General features: G+C 35.2%; 2 protein-coding genes across 2 annotated transcripts in view; both read left to right on the plus strand.

Annotated features, from left to right (window-relative positions):
- Positions 1–1,415: 1,415 nt before the first annotated feature.
- LOC142337292 (uncharacterized) lies at positions 1,416–9,758 on the plus strand. Its single transcript, XM_075386479.1, has 6 exons — positions 1,416–1,472; positions 2,035–2,058; positions 2,707–2,818; positions 5,319–5,405; positions 7,567–7,644; positions 9,442–9,758. Exons 3-6 carry the CDS (start codon positions 2,799–2,801, stop codon positions 9,638–9,640), a joined length of 384 nt encoding a protein of 127 aa, XP_075242594.1. The 5' UTR covers positions 1,416–1,472; positions 2,035–2,058; positions 2,707–2,798; the 3' UTR covers positions 9,641–9,758.
- Positions 9,759–10,737: 979 nt separating this feature from the next.
- The window catches only part of LOC142336742 (uncharacterized), a 46,659-nt gene continuing 36,807 nt past the window's right edge, over positions 10,738–20,589 (plus strand). The window contains exons 1-4 of the mRNA XM_075385651.1: positions 10,738–10,894; positions 16,034–16,114; positions 16,255–16,389; positions 18,873–18,986. Of these exons, the coding sequence (XP_075241766.1) occupies positions 16,292–16,389; positions 18,873–18,986 (212 nt within the window). The 5' untranslated portion in view covers positions 10,738–10,894; positions 16,034–16,114; positions 16,255–16,291. The remainder of the gene's footprint in view (positions 10,895–16,033; positions 16,115–16,254; positions 16,390–18,872; positions 18,987–20,589) is intronic.

The following is a 20,589-nucleotide window of genomic DNA, read 5'->3' on the forward strand; positions in this document are numbered from 1 at the left end:
GAGCAGCAAACTTTTTGCGGCTCAAATGCCTAATCGAAGCCGATTTGCGTTATTCACAATTTTTGCGTTAAAAAATTCTGATTAATTCACAAAAACAACTAAGAGTTTTTGCATAAGTTTGGGCTGCAACCTTTATTAACAATGGAGTGACAGATGAAGGCTCTAAAAATTCTCAAACTGTCGCGTAGACAGCAATGACAAAATTTTTATGGACAAAATGTCTAATTGGACTCTACGGATACACTGTTAGAAGTTTTTAGTTGGATACACTGCTCATAAGATAACTTGGTTACAAATCAGTCAGAATTAAAACGTTAAAAATCTCTAAACCGCCGAGAATTCCATTATAAAAATTCATATTGCCCAATTTACTTCAAATTGTTTCATTTTTTCATCTCTTTTTAACCATCAGAATGTGTATCTCTAGTTTAGAAGACTAAACAAAAGCCACAAAAAATTATCAAGAACTTTGGGATTCTTTTGGTTTCATACATAAGAAAGCTTCGGATCGTTCAGTTCTGTGACATCACTGGTTTTAACGAATAGTTTTTAACGAATAGTTTGACATTTTTGGCTATACAATGTATGAAAGGTTGTACGTTTGATTTAATGAAATTTGAAATCGTCGGTTTGTTCCGTTTGGAAGGCAACAAATTATAGGTATTTTCCAAAAAAAATTAATGTTTTTCTTTGCGTGTGATTTTAGTCAAACGTGTCCGATTTGCAAGAATTTCAAACGTTCTTCTAGGGAAAATTCTTTAAATCGAAAACGCAAATTTATTCAATTCTGTTCCTGATCAAGCTGAAAAACAAGAACTTTGTTGTTTTTTAGTTGAAAGTGTAACCAACTTGTTGAACGTTGATGAGGGTTCAGTTAATTAGTTGGCGGGGTTTTAATATGAGCAGAAGAAAATAAGTATGACTTATGACCTAAAATGACTTCCCAAAAATCATAGTGGTTGAAAACTTGAACATGCGGACGATTTCCTAAATTATTAACAGAAAATACCGACAACGACCTAAGTTGTGAACCGAAGATACCGCTGATTTAAACATCGGCGCTGGCCTACTTTTGAAAACCAAACATACTAATTACATCAAAGAAAATTGTATGGGTTTGCGCTGTTTTTGTCTTAATAAAACAAACAAAATACCGACATTTTCCAACGTTACTGACCGAACATATCAACGATTTCTTAAGATCAACACTTTGTAGCGTAGAGAATTGTTACAATATCGCAAATGCTGGGATATTTTCTTCTGAAATAATTGGTTATCCCGCTTTCGTTTAGCGTCTGGTATTCCTAGGGTTGGGTCGCATGAAACGGCCGAATAACCTGACCCAAAAAAAATATTTTAAAAATTGAAGATTTTTTCTCATCATTTTTAATTTTTCATATTCGCTGTGATGTTTTTAGCCGAGAGCGTTGCATTTCTTTTGTTTATCGGAGCGAATTTTGTTTCAGCAGAGAAGGAACTTTCAAAAACTTTAATAAAATTCCCAGACATGTGCAAGAGCAAAAAATTCTTGAAATATAATTGTGATGAATATTTGCAAAATATTAAATTGTATTTGCAAAAAATGCTGGAAGTGAATCACCGCCTGAAAAAAACTATCAAGCTGTTCGAACCATTCGTATTGTCTTTTTCTAGGTTTCATTGACATTTTATTTTCAGAATTTTGAAACAATTTTCCCAATTTCTACCATTACTACATGCCTAGAGTGATTGGAAGATGAAAAAACAATCCCTTAGTTATGCGAAACCACTAGTTTTCTTTTCATTTTCCGGGAATAATTTTGCAGGGCATGCAATTTTGAAATTTGTATTCAAGTTTCTATGAAAAAGGAAAATTTGATCGAACGTAATTTTTATGTGTAAGACAGCAGCAGAATTTCCCTGAAATCGAATAAAAAGTTGTATTTTTTTCATCATGAATTATATAAGGCAACTGAAGCCTACTGATGGCAAATGGCTGGCTCATAAATTTTAAGTTTTTTGGGAAAAAGAGCAGTTAATTTGGGAATTTTATTTAGAGGCAAAAAGTATACCGCCAAGGTATTATTTCTTTTCAACTTCTCCGCCCCTCCCCTCCCCTCCCCACCCCTCCACCCCCCCCCCGGCTAAATAACTGTGCTCTTAATATAGAACTAATTAACTAATTTGGTTAATTTTTCTGATCTGTTAGGCAGTAATTAAAAGTATAATTTACCGTCTCTATAATTGGCAATAGAAAACATAATTCATCACTTGTTCTGCAGTTGATCACTATCAATGTGAACAATGTGATTTCAGATTTTTTTCCGTTTGTACCCCCCCCCCCCTCCCCCAGCTCAGTAAGTGCATATTATTTGCACCCCCAGAAGCACGTGGCATAATTTTACTTAGTAACGTTCTATATAAGGACACAATTTTCTTATTGGAGCATGAAAACACAGAGGGGGCAACAGAAGAGATCAATTGTCTCAACTCTTAAGCGTGTGCCATTTTGACCCCTGCAATGTCATGTACAGATTTTTTCGGGTCTTTCCCATTATAGCCCCCCGGCTTAGTGGTCAGATAACCTATAGCCCCACCCCACCCCCCTCCCAATAATGCTAATTATACCATATTGGGTGGGCTATATTTTAATGGGGGGGGGGGGCTATAATCGGAGAGACCCATTTTTTCGTCTCTAGTATTTGTAATATTATTTGGTGTTATCAGAGTGTAGGGATGGTTGGGATAGCTATTTGGGACTAGAGGGAAAGTGTTACAAGATTGTCGACTATAATGATCGGCAGGATTTGGGTGAAGCAATGGACCAATGCGACAATGCGTGAGTAGTTTTCCAATCAAAGAGTAACCACAGAACATTAAACAAATTATTTACTGTCACGAAAAATTGACGGTTCTATTTTGTTTCGGCCTCCCAGCTTAGTGAGCTTATATTTTTTACGCCCAAGCGCACATGCTATTTTCTAACATTGTAACGTGCTATATAACAACATGTAATTTGTCACTGGGGCGTAAAACACACTGGGTGGGGGGGGGGGCGAAACAATAAATCCAAATTGACATTGAATCAGAGGGTTGCCAACCCAGGTTTAGATCCAGACCCAAATTGAGCTATGATCAGACTATGCAGACTGAAATGATCTCTGATCAGACTTTCCAGACCGAAGTTACCTCTGATCAGACCTTCCAGACCAAAATGATCTCTGATCAGACTTTCCAGACCGAAATGTCCTCTGATCAGACCGAACCCAGACCACTGTCCAGACTATAGTGCGCTTATGATTAGACCCAAATTCAGACCGTTGTCCAGACTATAAACAGACTATGATCAGACCATCTTTAGACCATGGTCCAGACTCAATTTGAGACCATTGCCCAGACCACCTTAATTAGACTATGATCAGACTCAAGTGCTCTCAAAACAGTCTGATCAGAGAAAGATTTTAATTATGAAGAAATCTCTTAATTTTGCTATAATATATTCATTTCATAAAACTGGTGTTTGCAAAATTAAAATCCTCTAAGGAAAAGCCAATTCTGAAAATATTGCTAATGAAAACGAAACCTAACTGTTGAGAAATTTTTTTTTACCATACCCCTTTGTTCATATTTCTGACTCAATGGATGAACTTAGACAGTTTTCCACAAGAAACGTCGTGGTCTCCAGTTAATCGAAATTTCCTCTTGAAGGGACCGGCATTTACTATCAACTGGACTCCTAGTTTCTGATCAGAGTCATCGGATTTTGGATGAGTCTATGATCGGAATGCTGCTTTATTGTTGCCTCTTGGCAGAGCCAACATCCCTCAATAAAAAAATCAAAAAAATTGAAAAAATAATGCACGCAAAATCGACCTTCTAGAACGAATTGACCTCTGATCAGACCAAACCCAGACCATGGTCCGGACTAAAAAAGACTATGATCAGACCGTCCAGACCGAATTGACCTCTGATCAGACCGAAATCAGACCATGGTCCAGACTATTGTGCGCTCGAACCGCTTTCCAGACCCTGTAATTTGGGTCTGGGAACCCCATTGTGCGGGTTCGCTAGCTCAAATTAAATACCCGATTGTGTGATTTAATCTGCACCTAAATTATTGTCGTAACTATTTGAATTGTTTCGCGAGTTAAACTGTTGTTTCGCGAGAAAGACTTAATAAACTGATTTAGCTATCAAATATAACAATGAATTTGATAACCAAGTAAATTATCAATAGACGCTTTCCTCTAAAGGAGGAAATCAAATTTTCTCATCCTTTTCGTTACGTTTTAAACATCAATTTCATAATTTTTTGCAACCAGTTGCATTAAATATATCTATGAGCTAAATTCATGGGTTGAAAACATAAAATAAACCTTACGTCGCCAGTTATACATATCAGCCTTGTCCGCGTTTTTGAATCAGAGCGCCGACGTTTTTTCGCCTCTTACTGCGGGGAAGAAATATGGTTAAGTTGTGGACAACAGTAAACAATAAATTTGCAGACAACCCTTGCGAAATTCCGTCACTAATCTCATAATATCACCTTTTTGTGTCTTCAATCTCACTAATTTGTTTCTCCTTTAATCAATTTTAGAAGCCTTGCGCGGAATGTAGTTACCTTAGCACGGACGTTAATGACATAAATTTCTGGATAATAATGAGACAGATCCGTCGACTTTTCTCGTTGTCATCAATTTTTGAAATTGTCGATATTCGTGATGAGTATTACCAATTTTAAGCAAATTTGAACTAATTTCCTTTATTGTTACTGCTGGTCGCAAAAGCTTTAAAAAATAAAGCCTAATTTAAAACATGGAGAGTGGACAATGCTGACGTTTGCAAGCAAATTTTATTGCCCAAGATAGAGGTTTGGCTACGCAATGAAAAATAAACTGCCGAAAGTGAAAGAGATGGAGAACAAATACTTATCGAACCTTACATATCAAAAACTTCGAATGCTGTAGTGTACTATTTTTCCAGAAGTGAATTTATTAATCAAATTAAATTATTCAAAAATGTAGATGAACAATAAGAAAACAATAAAAATCGACACATTTTCACACATTATTGAACCCAGTGTCTTCTTTTATCAACAAATTTCATTCACTCGGAGTTGTGCTGCTTGAGACTGTCTTGGGTGACAACGTGCTTTGATGAATCTTCGCGGCCACAAGTTTTAAATTATAAAGTTATTAATAGTGAACCTAAAAAACCCCCAAAGAGTTCAAAACCTTTGAATTTCGAAATATTTTATAAGACTGTTGTTCTATCCCCTTTTCTTCCCTACTATTTTTACTACTCTTTACCTTTGCTAACTTTGCTGCCATTTTTTTCAGGGGTGAAGAGTGGGGTTTTGCGAATGCCCATCTAATACAACCATCAAACTTGACAGAGTTGTGGAAACTGATACCAGAGTTCACCCAGTGAGCAGGAATTAGAAAAAGCCATTATATCATACCAAAATGGTAGAAATAATCGGCCAGCCCTTTGGCAAAAATTCCACAAAAAGTTTCGATCTGTTAGAGAATTAATATAATTTTAATATATGCGCACAACGAACTGTCACAACCCAATTGTGCTATTAACTAATTCCAATTACACGCCAAAAACTGAGTGTTTTGAAGACTTGAACCCAATATTTTCTGAACCCATTCCACTAATGATTCCAGTGAAAAAAACACCTTATCGCGCCAAAAAATGAGTGTTTTGAAGATTTGGACCCATTATTTTCAGAACCTACTCCAGTTATGATTCCAGTAAATTAATTTCCTTTACACGCCAAACTCCCTTTACACGGTCACCGACAGACCGACCAAAAAAAAGATTATGATTTTCTAAACTTTGATTAACTATGATTATAAATATGTGAATTAAACTATGATTTTATATGATTTTTTATGGACGTTAATAATATTTTTAGCACTGAAAGCGGTGAATGCCGTAGAAATTTTTCACCGATAAATTCTACAAAACGTACAAAATGTTGTGATAAAACACCTACCCGGGCTTGAGGGGAGACGCCTTCATGGGAGAGAACCTAATTCTAAGACGCGGAAAAAAACCCACGGAAAAAACCACTTAGTTTTAGATATGAAAGAAACCTCCACGGAAATAAACCTTTTAAAGAAATGCGCAATTAGTGCGCTTGGCCAGGCCTAGAGTGCCATGGCTATGCCTTAGCGGCCAGTGGGATTTTGATATGAACCTATCACAACCGAACAAATTATCATGACTAAAAATCAAATTCAAAGGGGGATTTTTTCCGGGCCGGGGTGTCATAGTATATCAGTATCAGTCAGTACTCACCATTTAAAAACAAACCGTCAAAACCATTTTTGCACCATAAAATCTCAACGATTTTAATTCAAGTCGTAGCATAGAGAAATCAAGGACTTTCTTTCTCATAGTTTTACCCCTACTTTTTCGTATCCTCCTTGAAAAAGACATAGAGGAACATGTCAGTTCATCTTATTGTGCTCTAATAGACGTGAGTGTAGTTGACGTGACGTGAGCGCCGTACTCCAACAAGTTTGATATGTTGTTTATGAAACTGATGCTAAGAAGAGAAGAGTATCAAGATGCTAAGAAAGAGAAAACAATTTATTAATATCAGTCAAGTATTTTACACCTCATCGCTGATCACAGTTTTCAAAACTAAAAAAATAGTATCAAATTTTTTGGCAAATGACCCTTGAACTATTATCAATATCTATATATGACTGAATGTGTACATAGTCTAATATTTATCTGCAAAACTGAATGTTTTCTTTGTTAATAATATTTGCATTTCTATACGAGATTGTTTTTGGAGAATTCAATCGCGCCGGATCTTCGTTTTTAAATTTTGGCATTATATATATATATATATATATATATATATATATATGTATATATATATATATATATATATATATATATATATATATATATATATATATTTAAAGAGAAGGTGCAACTGAAAACCTTGCTTATAAGTTGCATCTTTTTCGACTAGAAGAAGTAAAATTTTCAATCCTATCTTTGGTTGGTACTTAAAATCCAATAATTTCAATGAAATGTGAAATATTTGCGTTAAATTTTCCCAAAATTAGCCTTCTCAAGTTTTGAAATTTTTGTCCATCACACTTCTTCACGATTTTCAATGCTAAAACAGCAAATTAAAGTATTGTAGAATGTTATAATGAACATGTTAACAGAATGGGAAACGAACTTGTTATGGTCAAACTAGACACCACATTAAGAAAACAGTCAGACCTTATAGTGCTCTATGAGCTGAGATGGAACAAAAACGGGATTTCTACAGGTTTTGAACGTTTCTACGGGTTTGAAAGGTAGATTTGTTAATGTATGACCAACAGGAAGAAAATCAAGAGACCGAGGACAAAAAACTAAGGTTATTCAAGGTAATTTTACCTTATCAATGTTAAGGTAAGTTCTTACTTTAACTCAAATTAAGGTAAAGTTAAGGTATTGGTTACCTCATTCTAACCTTAATAACAGTTTTCCTTATATCCGCAACGTAAACTTAGCCTAACTTTATTCAATGTGTCGGAAATCTTTCTAATTCTTCTCTTCAAAATATAGTTCGGGAAACGCTCAGCAATATTTTCTGAACTACGAAAAAGTGATCAACAATAATCCAAATCCGAAGCAGCAATTCAAGTGACAGCATTTTTCGCGCCTTACTCCACCAAGTTTGATATGTTGTTTATGAAACTGAACAAGATAGTTCTTTTTTTTCCAAATTTTTTCTTAGATAAGAAATTAGAAAGACGAAAATGCTCCTAAAAAATTATAGGTAATTATGAGTTATGTGTCATGCACTTAAAAAATACACATACTCAATTCTTATGGTCTCTTTTCCATGTTTTTTTTCACAACAGTATAGTGATGCTGGATAAAGAATTCATTGGGGGTCAATAATCAGACAAAGATCAAAATTCACGAATATGTTACATATGCAAAACTTGAAATAAGTTCTAATGTTCGAATAGTTTTAATGTTCCGGTTTTGATTATTCCTGAGTATGCTCAGATGAAAAAGGAAATAATTTAGTCAACCTTTCTTGAGGAAGCATATGTCCTTGAAAACTTTCAATTGATAAGAAAGCTTGTTTTTACCAAACTTGCAAGATGCAAGATTTACTGTTTAGGAAAATTGAATATGTGAAAGCTCTAATAAGACTTAGCTAAAAGTTCGTATCACCGGTCAACGATCGAACAACTTTTTTGATTTCGTACGAGGTCATATATGATTCTTATTAATCATCCTAGTTAATATATGATTGGTATGAATTCTTGGTAGTCATAAAAGGACCGTATATGATTTCCTAGAAACCATTCATGCATCATACAAAAATTTTCAAAGACTGAAAACTGTATAATTTCGTTTTTCTATTGAAAATGAAAAAAAAATGGAAACCATTCAAGGTCATATATGGCACATAAAACATTGACTGGTGCCACAAATTCTCGTATAATGTAGTCAGAGGACTTAGTAAATTATAATATCGGATTTGAAATCCACATTTGATTCTGTGTGTGCGCTAAAATAGTAACTTTGCAGTTTAAATTTATTCAGAAAGCGAAATTGAGGATACAGGCAATTTTTTTCCCGACTAATTTCTTATAAAGGAGCATTTATAATAATAAACTGGCTTCAGAGTACGTCAAAAATTTAGTTATCTATTTGGACTTCCTCTTTTTTTAGTGCCCAACTTTGCAAACGATATTGTAGGATAGGGTCTTTTGGCGGATCACAAAGTGATGCCGGGGACTCATATAGGTGATTCCTCGCCGAATAACAGCAAAAAACATAACTCGAAAAAAAAATTGAAAAAATGTATTACTATTGGTATTCATACTAGGATCATATATGATTTCTTGGTAATCATACAAGGATCGTCCTCAGAAATCAGGTATGGACAGTGTGAAATGATTTACGATCGTTGTATGAAATCAAAGAAACTTCAACCAGGGAGCGGGTCATACCAGAATAGAGCTTCAAATTTTAATACAAAATTAGATTCATGCTGTTTGTTTGTTTCATATAAACCCAAAGACTTTTAACGAGTCGTCAAGGACAGAACTTAAACTCCAATGGTCAGTTAATAGTTTAAAGTCTTAATAAAACTTATCAAAACAGGTTTTATGATATTTTTAAGTCAAGTTCTTCAGAAATTTTTAAATTGACACACTGATATCAAAAAACAACATCTACTCAATGAGAAACTAACGCTAAATGCTGTAAAACAAAAAAAAATTCCGTGTCATAAAATTTTGTTGAACTGTGCACGTTTACTTAACAACTGAAAATAAGTGCGAGTAATGCGAGAATGAGAAAAACAATATAAAATTCAACAATAGCAGAAAAAGAATGATCAGGAGTTTTTTTGAAAAACTTGTCCTTGAAGTGATGAAAAATGGCTGCGAAAAATGCCCCTGTTAAAACCAATTCAAGGGGAATTCTTGACGGTAAAGTAATGGGCTATGATTTGTGGGCGGATGGTGAACCAGATCTGAGCGAAGGAAAAGACTGTGTTCTAATTAGCCGATCGTTGTCATGGAAGGCAGTCACTGCCACTTGCGGAGAAGAAACAAAAGGGTCCACACTATGTCAGCTGGATCCTAATGAAAGAATTTTGAATCCACAACATTAACAAAGAGAGCCAGTTGAGACAAATAATGTTGAGGTGGAATAAACAAATTTTGACATCCACTGAAAATGAGCAACTATTTTCTTCGACCAGCTCTTACAGCAAAATTGCAGCTCGAAAATCCCCCCACCCTTAGAAAAAATTATAAAAATGTGAAAAAGAGAAATAGCCGTGACGTGGGTTGTTTTTTGTTTCGTGGTTGTGGTCTGATAAATTTAATTTTTCAGCGATCATTATTTTAAACGTTTTGTTATCATATGCTGTTGCTGTGATTGATAATCGCTATACATGATAGACTGCTGCGTTGTGATGGACTGACCATGGCAATGAATGTGCTAGCTCAACTTACAATCGTTTTTATTTCAGCAACAGATTTAATTTTTGAATAAGAGCTTTAAAGGTCATAAAAATTACAGAAGTCAAGCGTCAAAAAGTTATTAGAGAAGTGAAATTGAAAGAATATTATAGGACAAAAGTTCAAAAACAGTCTGGAGAAAAATTTGCTTATCTAATGGGAGCTGAAATCTGTTTTTGCCTGCTTCAGTTGGGACAGGAGGCAAAATTAACTAAAGCGGGATTCAAATGACCTCATTAGATGTTATTAAATAGCACTAATATTTTATAACCAATAATAACATTTAAATAGAAAAAAGTTACTCCCTTTTGGGCTCATTTTTAATTTGAGTTTTATTAGTGAACTGCATTTGAGTTCAGCTGCTGGCATATTTGAATGAAAGAGAAAATTAGATCAGGCAAAACAAAAAAAGTAAAGAGCGTAAAAAACTCAAAAAGTCAAAACGGTCAAGCAAAAATTTCGCATACAAAAAACCAACATGTTCAAATTTGAATGCTTCAAACTTCCTCCGGTAACAATTAAATAGTGTAAAAATGAGAAATTGCACGCCGTGGGGTTTTATTTGATCTGGAACTTTATTTTTCATCAACCATTATATTAATTGTTTTTTTTTCTCGTAGGCTGTTCCTATATTTGCTAAATGCTGTGCACAAGTTCTGTTAATGACCGCCATTACCTGTAAGGTATTTCTCCCTTTTGATTTTGATATATGTAGTTCGCAATTATAAATCGGTTTTCAGCCACTTGAATGCAAAGTCATGATGTTATGGTAATTGGATGTGTTAGAGCATTCATTTGTGCAATTAAGAAACAAAACATGAAATCGAACATGAAAACGAAGAAAAGAAAGATTACGATCGAGCATAGGCCAGCGCGATGTTCAAGTTCTTATTGAGCTCGCGGTTTGTGCAGCAAAATTTTTAACATCATCTAATGTTGGCTTGGTTGTTTGGCGAACATCACATGAACTGTCCCATAAAGATTGACATTTTATTTGAAAAACAGGTAAGAGTCTTATTCTTAAGAAGAAAAGCAACTGCTGTAAAGACAACAGTATGCCTAAACGTAGTTATATATAACGCGATCGCGGTTAAGTAATTCGGGCAACCTAACGATCACGTAGCTGAACTAGATGCTAAATCGGAAGTTGAAAAAATCTTCGAAGAGTCCTTAAACCTAGTTTAAAAAAACGAACTTTGCAAGTTTTGAAATGTGTTATTGTGTATAGAACAATCTGGAGCTCCAGAATCAGGCAATACCAGGATCTGGAATTTTAAAATTTGTGTGTCAGTTTTTGAATCACAATACGTGGCCAAGCTCCGAAAAATCTAGTTATTATATATACTCTATTTTGTCATATATGTTCTCACTACCCATGTTTTAAGAGCAATGTTGTCAGCGCGCGTGGAAATTAGTTACACTAAACAAATTTAGTTCAAATTGGCTTCAAAATTACTTTTCACGAATAAAGCTTTTAATTGCCAAAACGAAAGAAATCTAATTGGTGAATGTTTTTAGGAAAGATGGCAATTAGTGGTTTTACAATTACCCATAGCACTGTTCACATATAAGAATTTGAGATTGCTCTCAAGTTTATCATAAATTTTGGCAAAAAATTTTACTCAAAATACTTTCGTTTTCACAAAACACAAAAATATTGAAATTCGTCTTTTTGGACATTGGCCACGTAATGCAATATTGACCCCTATAGAGTTCACCAGGATTTCGATGCCAGACTTCTGGTTCGCACATATTGAAGTCTTCAGCCCAAGACCTGTAAGCTCTGGGTCGGTTTGGTCTGGCCCCGGTTCTGAGACTGTCTGTAGATATTTTTGCGAAGCTTCACTCTCATTGAAATAAATTCATCATCATTTAACGCTTTTAACGCAATCATAACTTTATTGAATTATCGTAGGTCGTACACTAGAGATGAAAGTCTTACAGAGGTTTTGAGATTATTAGATAATTGATCCATGTTGTTTACAAAACGAATTTCTTACTTTTTGTAAAAACTACCTCATAAATTTAAATAAGATAAATTGCAGTCAAAACTATGGTATTTTCGAAAAAAAAACTTATCACTAAAATTTCTGTAAAAAATTGATTAATTAGCCTACGGCCTTAAAAAAATCTCAATTTTGATACCTTCTGCACTGCCAACGAACATGCGCTACAGACAGTGTAAAATATAATGCTATTAAGCACAATTTCCAGATAACAAAAGAGCCTTTCAATTAAAAAATTTACCAAGATATCAAATATGATTGATCAAATTTGAAAAACGCTCAATTCAATTATGGATCATCTAAATTTGTAATCTTTGCGTGTTTAGACCTCAATTTCGCTGTTAAAGAAAGTCAACAAAAAAAAGGTTCCATCACTAATTTTGAAAGTTGATCAAGCAAGAAGTCATTATTTCATACTTCATATCACACTAGAGTTTGAACTTATCAGTTTTTTTGCTCATTTTTCACTCTTGTCTCAAAAGTTAAAGTTACAAAATGGTATAAAATAGGCAATCAACTGAGCAAACTTCTTGGAAAAAATTCTTGGAAGCTACCACGTTCTACTTCATTTGAAACAAAAAAAACTGTACTGAGAAACGCTCAGAATTTGATGGTTGCATAATTTCTTCTCGTACAAAAATCAATCAACTCAAATTAAAAATAAATGACAAATTATATGTAACTGGGATTCCCATAAAATTTTCACCGAAGTTTACAAAGGCTTTAAAAGATTTTCCTCAAAAAATTTGGCTCAGCAGATTGTTTAATTTACACCACGCGGAAGCCTCCGTTTTACGGAAATTTTAACTAAATCTGAAAGCAGTAATAGAGTTAAAAACGCACAATGACCTCTTACAAGCAAAATGCTTCAAATTAGAGCTGAATCCCAGTTTTGTGTGTGTTTTAGCTCATGAATCGTTGCGGCCCGAGAAACTTAGTGCCCCGACACGAGGGCGCCTGCGCGCGAGTGCTGGGCACAATGCCCGAGGGGGCTAAGATTCACGTGCTAACTTGTATAAAGAACCAAAGGTTACAAAGCGTGTAAAACTTTAATTGAAATTAAAATTAAGAGTAGAGTTTTGCAAATTATTTAGCGAGAAGTTTTTGTCATTTTTTCTAATTTTTTTCTCTTTTTCTGCTATTGCAATCATTTTCTGCTCCAATTTGCCATCACTATCGAAGTTGTTGCTATCATGAGACCTTTTTTGCCCGGTAGCCGCTAATTTCATTTCTTCGAGAGATATCTAACTTTTTACCACCAGAAAGTTGAGCATTCTTCCTGTTACCGGCGTCAGGAACTAGTACTAATACTAATGTCAAAAGTACTAATACTAATGTCAAAAGTATTAGTGGGTTTGGCCTCACCGCCAAAAGTTATGTTTCCTTATTGCGATTGGGCCTCTAAGTTAGGGCCGCTAAGTTAGGGCCACAAAACTTAGCATTTCTTTTTTGCACGTGCTAATTGCTAATTGCACGTGCCTCCAACTTTTAGCGACCAAAGAATTCGTACCCTGGGCTCTAATGGTGATTTTTATTGAAACCTATTGGTTTCTAAGTACCACAAATGACCAAGTATATTCTCTAACATTAAAGTTGGTTTAATTGGGCGCAGCTTTTTCCCTAAAGGGCTTCTTTAATGGTTACATTACTGTGCTTGAGGTCACTGAGAACTTCTGGCGTTCATTACATCAGCTGACTGTGAAATTGGTTCTCAAAACTCTATACCACTTACTTAATTGACAAATTGAAGAAATGCCGTGACTCCAACAAGTCCACCATCAACCAAAAGTGTCCCATAATAATTGTTTTTGCAAATCAAAATTTCAGGTTTTGATTCAACACAATTTTTGAACCAAAACAGAACGTAGCAATTTTTTTCACAAATGGATTGACCCCTTGTTTTTCCAATAAATTTACGAGAAAATTGCTTTATAGAAACATAAGCAGCAATGCTTCATATTCCAACATTCTTATCTCTCGAAACAAAATTTGCTTCAAAAACGATTTTGAGGTCTTCTTGTTGAAACTGACATTATGACAAAAAAATATTTTCAATATTTACTCAGATTAAATTTGTTAGCAAACGGCAAATTATTTAGAGTGAGGAATTGTTTCGACGGAATGCAAAATAAATTGCGCATAAATGACTGCCTAGTTTTCAACTTTTTGTGCGACTGATTTTTTTAACCGTGGAAATAATTCACAAATCAGAGGACAAATATATACTCCTATCGCATTTTAGTGAATTCAATGAAGTTCAACAAAACCACACATAAATTACTCATTCAAGTTCATTTAAAAATTTCGTTGCAATAACAACTGTTCTGTAACTTATCGATGACGAAAATGTTAGAGCCCGATGGTTACTAAAAACAGTGGCAAAAATTTGCTGCTGAACTGGACTGACTAACTTTTATAACCAATTTTTCTTGCTAGTGTTGTTATGTGAAAAATTGGTAGAAATGAGTGGCAGAAGAAGATAGTACGATCAACTGAAACGTGCCATAATTTATGCAACTTTTGTAGTCTCAATGAGAGTTAAAAACAGATATGGTTGTTATCAGCCTCTTGAAATTATTCAACAGCTGAGCCTTTCCTTGGTGTTTGAAAACTTCACGATCACCACAATAATCCTGTGTTTTATTCATTAATCAAGTCTTGTTGCAAGTACAACAAGTGCATAAATTTTTGATTGAATTGCTTGTTAGTGTCCGGGAAATAAACTCCCGTTAATTTCCGTTAATACGACGACCAATTTGTCCCAACAGAAATGTTCTTTGAACAGTGGAACGAAACAAAAGTGGCCAAAAATATCTTATCAGCTGCTGTTTGACAAAAACTATGCATCAGTTGTAATCGCTCGAAAAATTGATTACTGAATGTTACCAAATGGTTTTTGTCGCCATCGAGAAACTACTGAACTGAGAGGCAAAGGCAATTTTTTGAATATATTCAAGCGGGTGACAATAACAGCGTGGTAATGTTTTCTTCAAATCTCGTTGCGATTACAACAGTTGCATATCTTTTGCCACTTAGTAGTTGATAAAGAATATCATTTTTCTCGACAAACTTCAAAACCTCAACAGTGGCAACAACCCGGCCCGAAGTTTTTGGTTGAATTTTTGTAAGAAATGAGGTGAATGTGGTCATTTTTTGTAAAAATTGCGGTGATTGTGGTGAATGCGGTGAAAAAAAATTATTCAACGCTTTTCACTGCATTTCTTAAGTAAATCACCACGAAATTGACCGCATTTCTTATAAAAATTCACCGCATAGAATAATATGGCAAATTAATGTCAGAATTAATGTGAATACGATGAAAAAAAAATTCACCACTATTCGATCCCAGGCCTAGGTGCCAACGCTAAAAAATTATGTAAGATTGGCGCTGAATGCAATGAATTTATATAAAATCATTTCTGAGAGCCAATCGTATATAACTTTGCGTTGAATTTAGCGTAGATCTAACATAATTATGCAATGAATTTAGCGTAGATCACATAATTTTGCATTGATCTTACATAATTCTACGTTAAATTTAGTCTTGCTCTTGTCTAATTTTGTGTTCTAATGCTCACGTCTTACATTTTTTTGCATTGAATATATCGCAAATTTTTTTTACGGCGTTCTCGGTAGCTGTGAATTGTTTTTTTTTTCACCAATAGATGCGGTGGAAAAAATAATTCACCACCACCGAGAACGCTGTGAAAAAAATTGATTCACAGCGAATCATCGCATTCACCTTAAAAATATGTAAGAAATACGCGGTGAAAATTATTATTTTTCATCGCATTTCACCGAATTTCTTACGAAAATTCACCACCAAACCTCGACCCGGGAAAGAGTGGGTGGCGGATAAAGATAATACACAATATCGAAGAAGAGTTTCGCCATTTTCTGATTTGCGTTGTTTTCATCGGGCGCTAATAAATTTTTTCATCGGTAAGTTTTGCAACTGTTGGAATTGATTGCAACGGGAGTTTATTAAAAACATTAAAACACGATTTGTTATCGCCTACTTGAATCACATCGCAGTTCATAACTTCTCGCTATCGTTTTGTGCCCACCATACTACAAACTCAAATGACTGCTACAGTATTATACTGAACGGCAAAAGTAAGTTATCACCCTCTATTTTTACAAAAGTTGTTATTAAAATCTGATTTAAAGTTGCTGTAATATTGCCTCAAAAACCGATTTTTTACTTCGTAGAAATAGGGGGCGCTAGCTAACTTTGGCCGTTCATTACACATCAGACAGATTGATGAGATAAAAAACTGAAGCTTAATTCCGATGGCATACTACAGTTCGAGAGGCCTTCACAGGAAGCCATCGTTCACTCCCTCCGGCAGGGGATTTCACAGGGGACCACCTCTACCCACAATTGGCAGGTTAGCACATACATCACATCAGGTACCCGGGTCGAGAAAAAATCGGAAAGTTATGTTAGATAAGCGGTGAAAAGTTGGTTTTTTCACCGCAAATTTCGTACATAATTTTGCGGTGAAGTGCGGTGAAATGCGGTGAATGCGGTAAAATTATGTAAGCTCACCGCTACCAGGCGATAAAATTTTTTTCACAGCATTCACCGCCTGATTTATGTAATTTCACCGCTTATCTTCTAAAATTTTCCGCATTCACCGCTTATCTTGCATTGACACCTCGACCCGGGTAGTACAAAACAGGGCGTATAAACATTTGGATTTGTATTTATTCTGTTTTGTATTCCTGTACTCGGATCCTATTGCAGGAATACAACACAGAATAAATTCAAATATTTACTAATTACACCCTGTTGAGTATTTGAAATTACCCCCAAATTTTTACATCATTTTAACCCCCCCCCCCACCCCCCCGGCAGACCATTGCAGCCCAAAAAGATGCAAGAGTTTTCAGCTGCACTTTCCTAAAAAATCCTCCCATTGCAGCACCACCCTTACATTTTTTTGGCAGGAAAATTTTGATCCGGTGATTAAAAAATACAAACATCGGAGTGGGCGCAGTAAATGTTGTTAAAAGGTTTGAGTTTATTCGATATTTTGAATTCCTGAATTACAGCAAAAAAACGATACTGAATGTCAGAATTAAGTTAGCAGAACTAGTTTTACGAAATAAACAGTCAGTTTTTGACGCAATATTACGCCAAATTGTGATCAAATTACAAAAAATTTTAAACCATCTATCCTGTACGCTAGTGGCCTTGCTTAGTAAGATTGTTAAGATAATAGGTAACGTAAACCAACTAATGTAAAGTTGATTCTAAGAGCTTTTCTGAAGTTAATCGCCAATACAGTTTTCTTTCATTTTGGTCTTTTTGACACATAATTAACTATCCCGCACATTGGATAATATTACGGTGGCAACAGTTATGGTGTGGTCAACAGTGAGATGTAATCACTGTTTTTTAAACTTGCTCAAAAACGCGCTCCAATGAGACAACTTTATCCACTTTTGAAGCAGACTCGAACTGTTCGCGTTTAATGTAATAGTTCCCCACACGGGCTTGAAATTCTAGTCTTAAAATAAGGCTGTGAGTGTCTTGATAACTTGGATTAAATTTACTCGATAATATATACTAACAAAAAAAACTAGCATGGTTTTGTCGAAATATAATTTCAATGCTCGAGCAAAAAAAACTTTATCATTTCTGTTTCAAATGCTTGATAAAACCTCATACATATCTTGCGCTAATAATGGTAACAAAAAAGCAACTCTGATTTACCAGATAATGCAATGTCAATAACACACTTAGCTAATAGCTGTTTTACTTTTTAGTGTTTAAGATAAAATCAAAATCAGTCAAAGTTTAACAAATTTTAAACATTATAATTTCAGACTACTTTCGTTCAACTGTGAATGCGGTTTTTTTCGACAGCGGGATATCTGGCACGTAAGCCAAACTTTTTATGGTAAAATCACTCGTAGCCAACATCACTAGAATAGGGAACAGTGTTGTAAATATTTTCAAAAGAATGCTAAACTTGGTAAAAAACTTTGGTTGAATATTGAACTAATAATTTGGAACATAGAGTGCTAATTCTAAATAATTAAATTATTTTCATGTTCAGTATAAGACCCAGGTTGAGATTTCAGCGCTGTTTCAATGCTTTTTTAAAGAAGTGCGCTGAATGCGCTGAATTTATGAAAGAAATGAGTTGAAGGAACTGAAATGCGCTCTGAAACGCTCAAGATGCGATGAAATTACAAAATTTCAGCGAATCTTCGAAAAAAATCTAATTATTTCCCTAGTATTTTCAGCAGATTTTTACATAACTTTCAGCACCAATTGATGCAAAGTTTCAGCGCATTTGATAAAAATTTTTAGCTGATTTCAGTTCGTTTTTGTGGAAGGTTTGTGCCCTGAAACTCTTACTGTTTTCGTAAGAAATGCGCATAAATGCGCTTGAATTATGTAAGAAATGCGCTGAATTTTTAGAGCATTTCTTATATAATTTCAGTGCATTTCTTACAAAACGGTTTATAAATATAAAATCAACCTGAACGAGCAGAGTTTTAGGAATCAATGGTATGGAGGATTGGGTGACAACTAGCGAACAGTAGAGCAGGGTTCGAACAGGGGCGCGCATCAGTGCATTTCTTACATAAGTTCAGCGAATTTCGGCATGTTTCAGCGCATTATTATATAAAGTTTTTGTGCTAAAACTTTTGAAAAATCATCGCGTTTGAGCCCATTTCTTGCATAACTTTTTCACAAAAATTATGTAAGAAGTGCGCTCAACCCGAGTGTAACTACCCCCCCCACACTAGTGAACGAACTGAAGAACCAGACGGGACATTTAGCTTTTAAGCCCCGCAGTTAAACCTGGGAAATGCTGTTCTCGGCTGGATAGTGAGTTGTTTGAGTATGTTATAGGAACCCCACAACTGCAGCTGCAGTAGTTAGAGGTCGACAGAGCGACAGACTAATGCCCAGAGAGCACATGACACAAGGAGTGTCTCACACAGAGGTCACCAAACACTTCACAGGGTATGATCCCCAATCATTCACACAATTCTTGTTTAGGTCACGTGACTCTGATGAAGTCACTGCGGAAATGTTGCATAAATCGAGTAACTGTTCGAGATATAAGCCAGAATATGAAAGGGAGTTTTGGAGAGTCACGTAATCCTGCTTGAAACACGCCGTGTATCTTTGAAAATGCCAAGTCCCAAAGTGCCAGATTCAAGTAGGTCAGATTTTCTCATAAACAGTGCCAGATTTCAAACTTTCAAGTTCGTGTTTCAAGTAATGTTGTGTGAATCTGATAATGTCACTGAGAATTTCTGGTTTGCATCTCGAGCCGCTACGCAGTTCTCAATTAATGCCTAATTTTCTCCATGAATTCACCTGAGTTATGTAACATAATATGTTTAATAGCCGCCCTCATCTTCTCAGCCGGCTATTATTGCGCTCGTATTTTTTTTTTACTTCGTCAAACTTTTTTTCGCTTTACCATTTTGCCGCTTTTTCGACATTATGCGTGAAATCTTTTTGACTTCTCTAGGCTAGTTTCTCTCTTCTCTCATTCTGCTAAACGTGAATTTGAACATCAGTTGCTAAGCAAAGCAATTCAAAATGAACAGAGTCGGTATAAATAATTGAAGTCAGAAATAGAAACGGGATAAACCCATAAAGCCCAATTTTAGATGCCCGCTATTTGAACGTCGTTCCTATAAGTCTTAGTTACCACCTCTAATGCTTATTGGTGTTGATAGTAGCCCCTGTAGCCTCTCTCTAAGAAACAGAAGTATATGTTCAACAACGAAATGCCATCAAAATAAATCGGACTTAAAAAATATTTTTGTACAAAAATCTTTTTTTTTCAATATATTCTATTCGTTCAATCCCAATCATGCTTATTGGAATCAACGGCGGCTATTTTCCGGCAATCTGCCGGGTATGTTTGACATACCCACGCCGAGGTGTCAACGCCAAAAATGTATAATTAATTGCTCTCAAACGAAGTTTGTAGCAATTATATTAGTCCTATCGGTCTTTTTTAATGCGATTTTTCGCCTGACCAATTTTTCGTCTGACGCTTTTGACTTTTTGTCCCCAAGAACGGGATAAACAGGTAGCGCCCAGCGGGCATTAAGTGCTTTTAGAGCCTTTCAGCTCAGTTTCAACTCAAACTGTATTGGAGACTTATAATTATGGTGTGAAGGGCGGTTCTTAGAGGTTGAAGACACCCCCACTGTTGACCCACAATTTTGCTCCAAGCACCCCCCCCACCGCGCTAATGCCCCCCCCCCCAGTAATGCCCCCAATCAAACCTCAAAATTTTAATGGCCATGGAATAGCTTTTCAACTATTCAATGTCACAAATTTTAGTAATTTTTTTTATAAAACTTGTTTTTTTTTCAAGTTTTTTCGAAACTTTTTGTAGTTTTAGAATTTTTCAGCTTCAAGAGCCAAGGAAACTCCTCTAGGGTTTGAAAATATGTTACTGATTAATTTCTAGATTAAATGGAATGTCTTGCAAGATTTTGACATCACGAATTTTAGCATATTTTTGATTTTTTTTTGCCATTTTTCCCCAAATTTTTGACATTTATAGTCATTATTCAGAACTTTTTAGCCTCAAGGGTTG

Source organism: Convolutriloba macropyga, chromosome 3 (assembly GCF_964194025.1).
Source record: "Convolutriloba macropyga chromosome 3, txConMacr16.3, whole genome shotgun sequence".
Lineage (NCBI taxonomy): Eukaryota > Metazoa > Xenacoelomorpha > Acoela > Convolutidae > Convolutriloba > Convolutriloba macropyga.

Coding starts and splice junctions, on each gene's coding strand:
- LOC142337292 (XM_075386479.1), top strand. CDS start 2,799: ATGGACCAATGCGACAATGC. Junction 2,819..5,318: donor ATGGACCAATGCGACAATGC/GTGAGTAGTTTT, acceptor CATTTTTTTCAG/GGGTGAAGAGTGGGGTTTTG. Junction 5,406..7,566: donor CTGATACCAGAGTTCACCCA/GTGAGCAGGAAT, acceptor TTCAAAATATAG/TTCGGGAAACGCTCAGCAAT.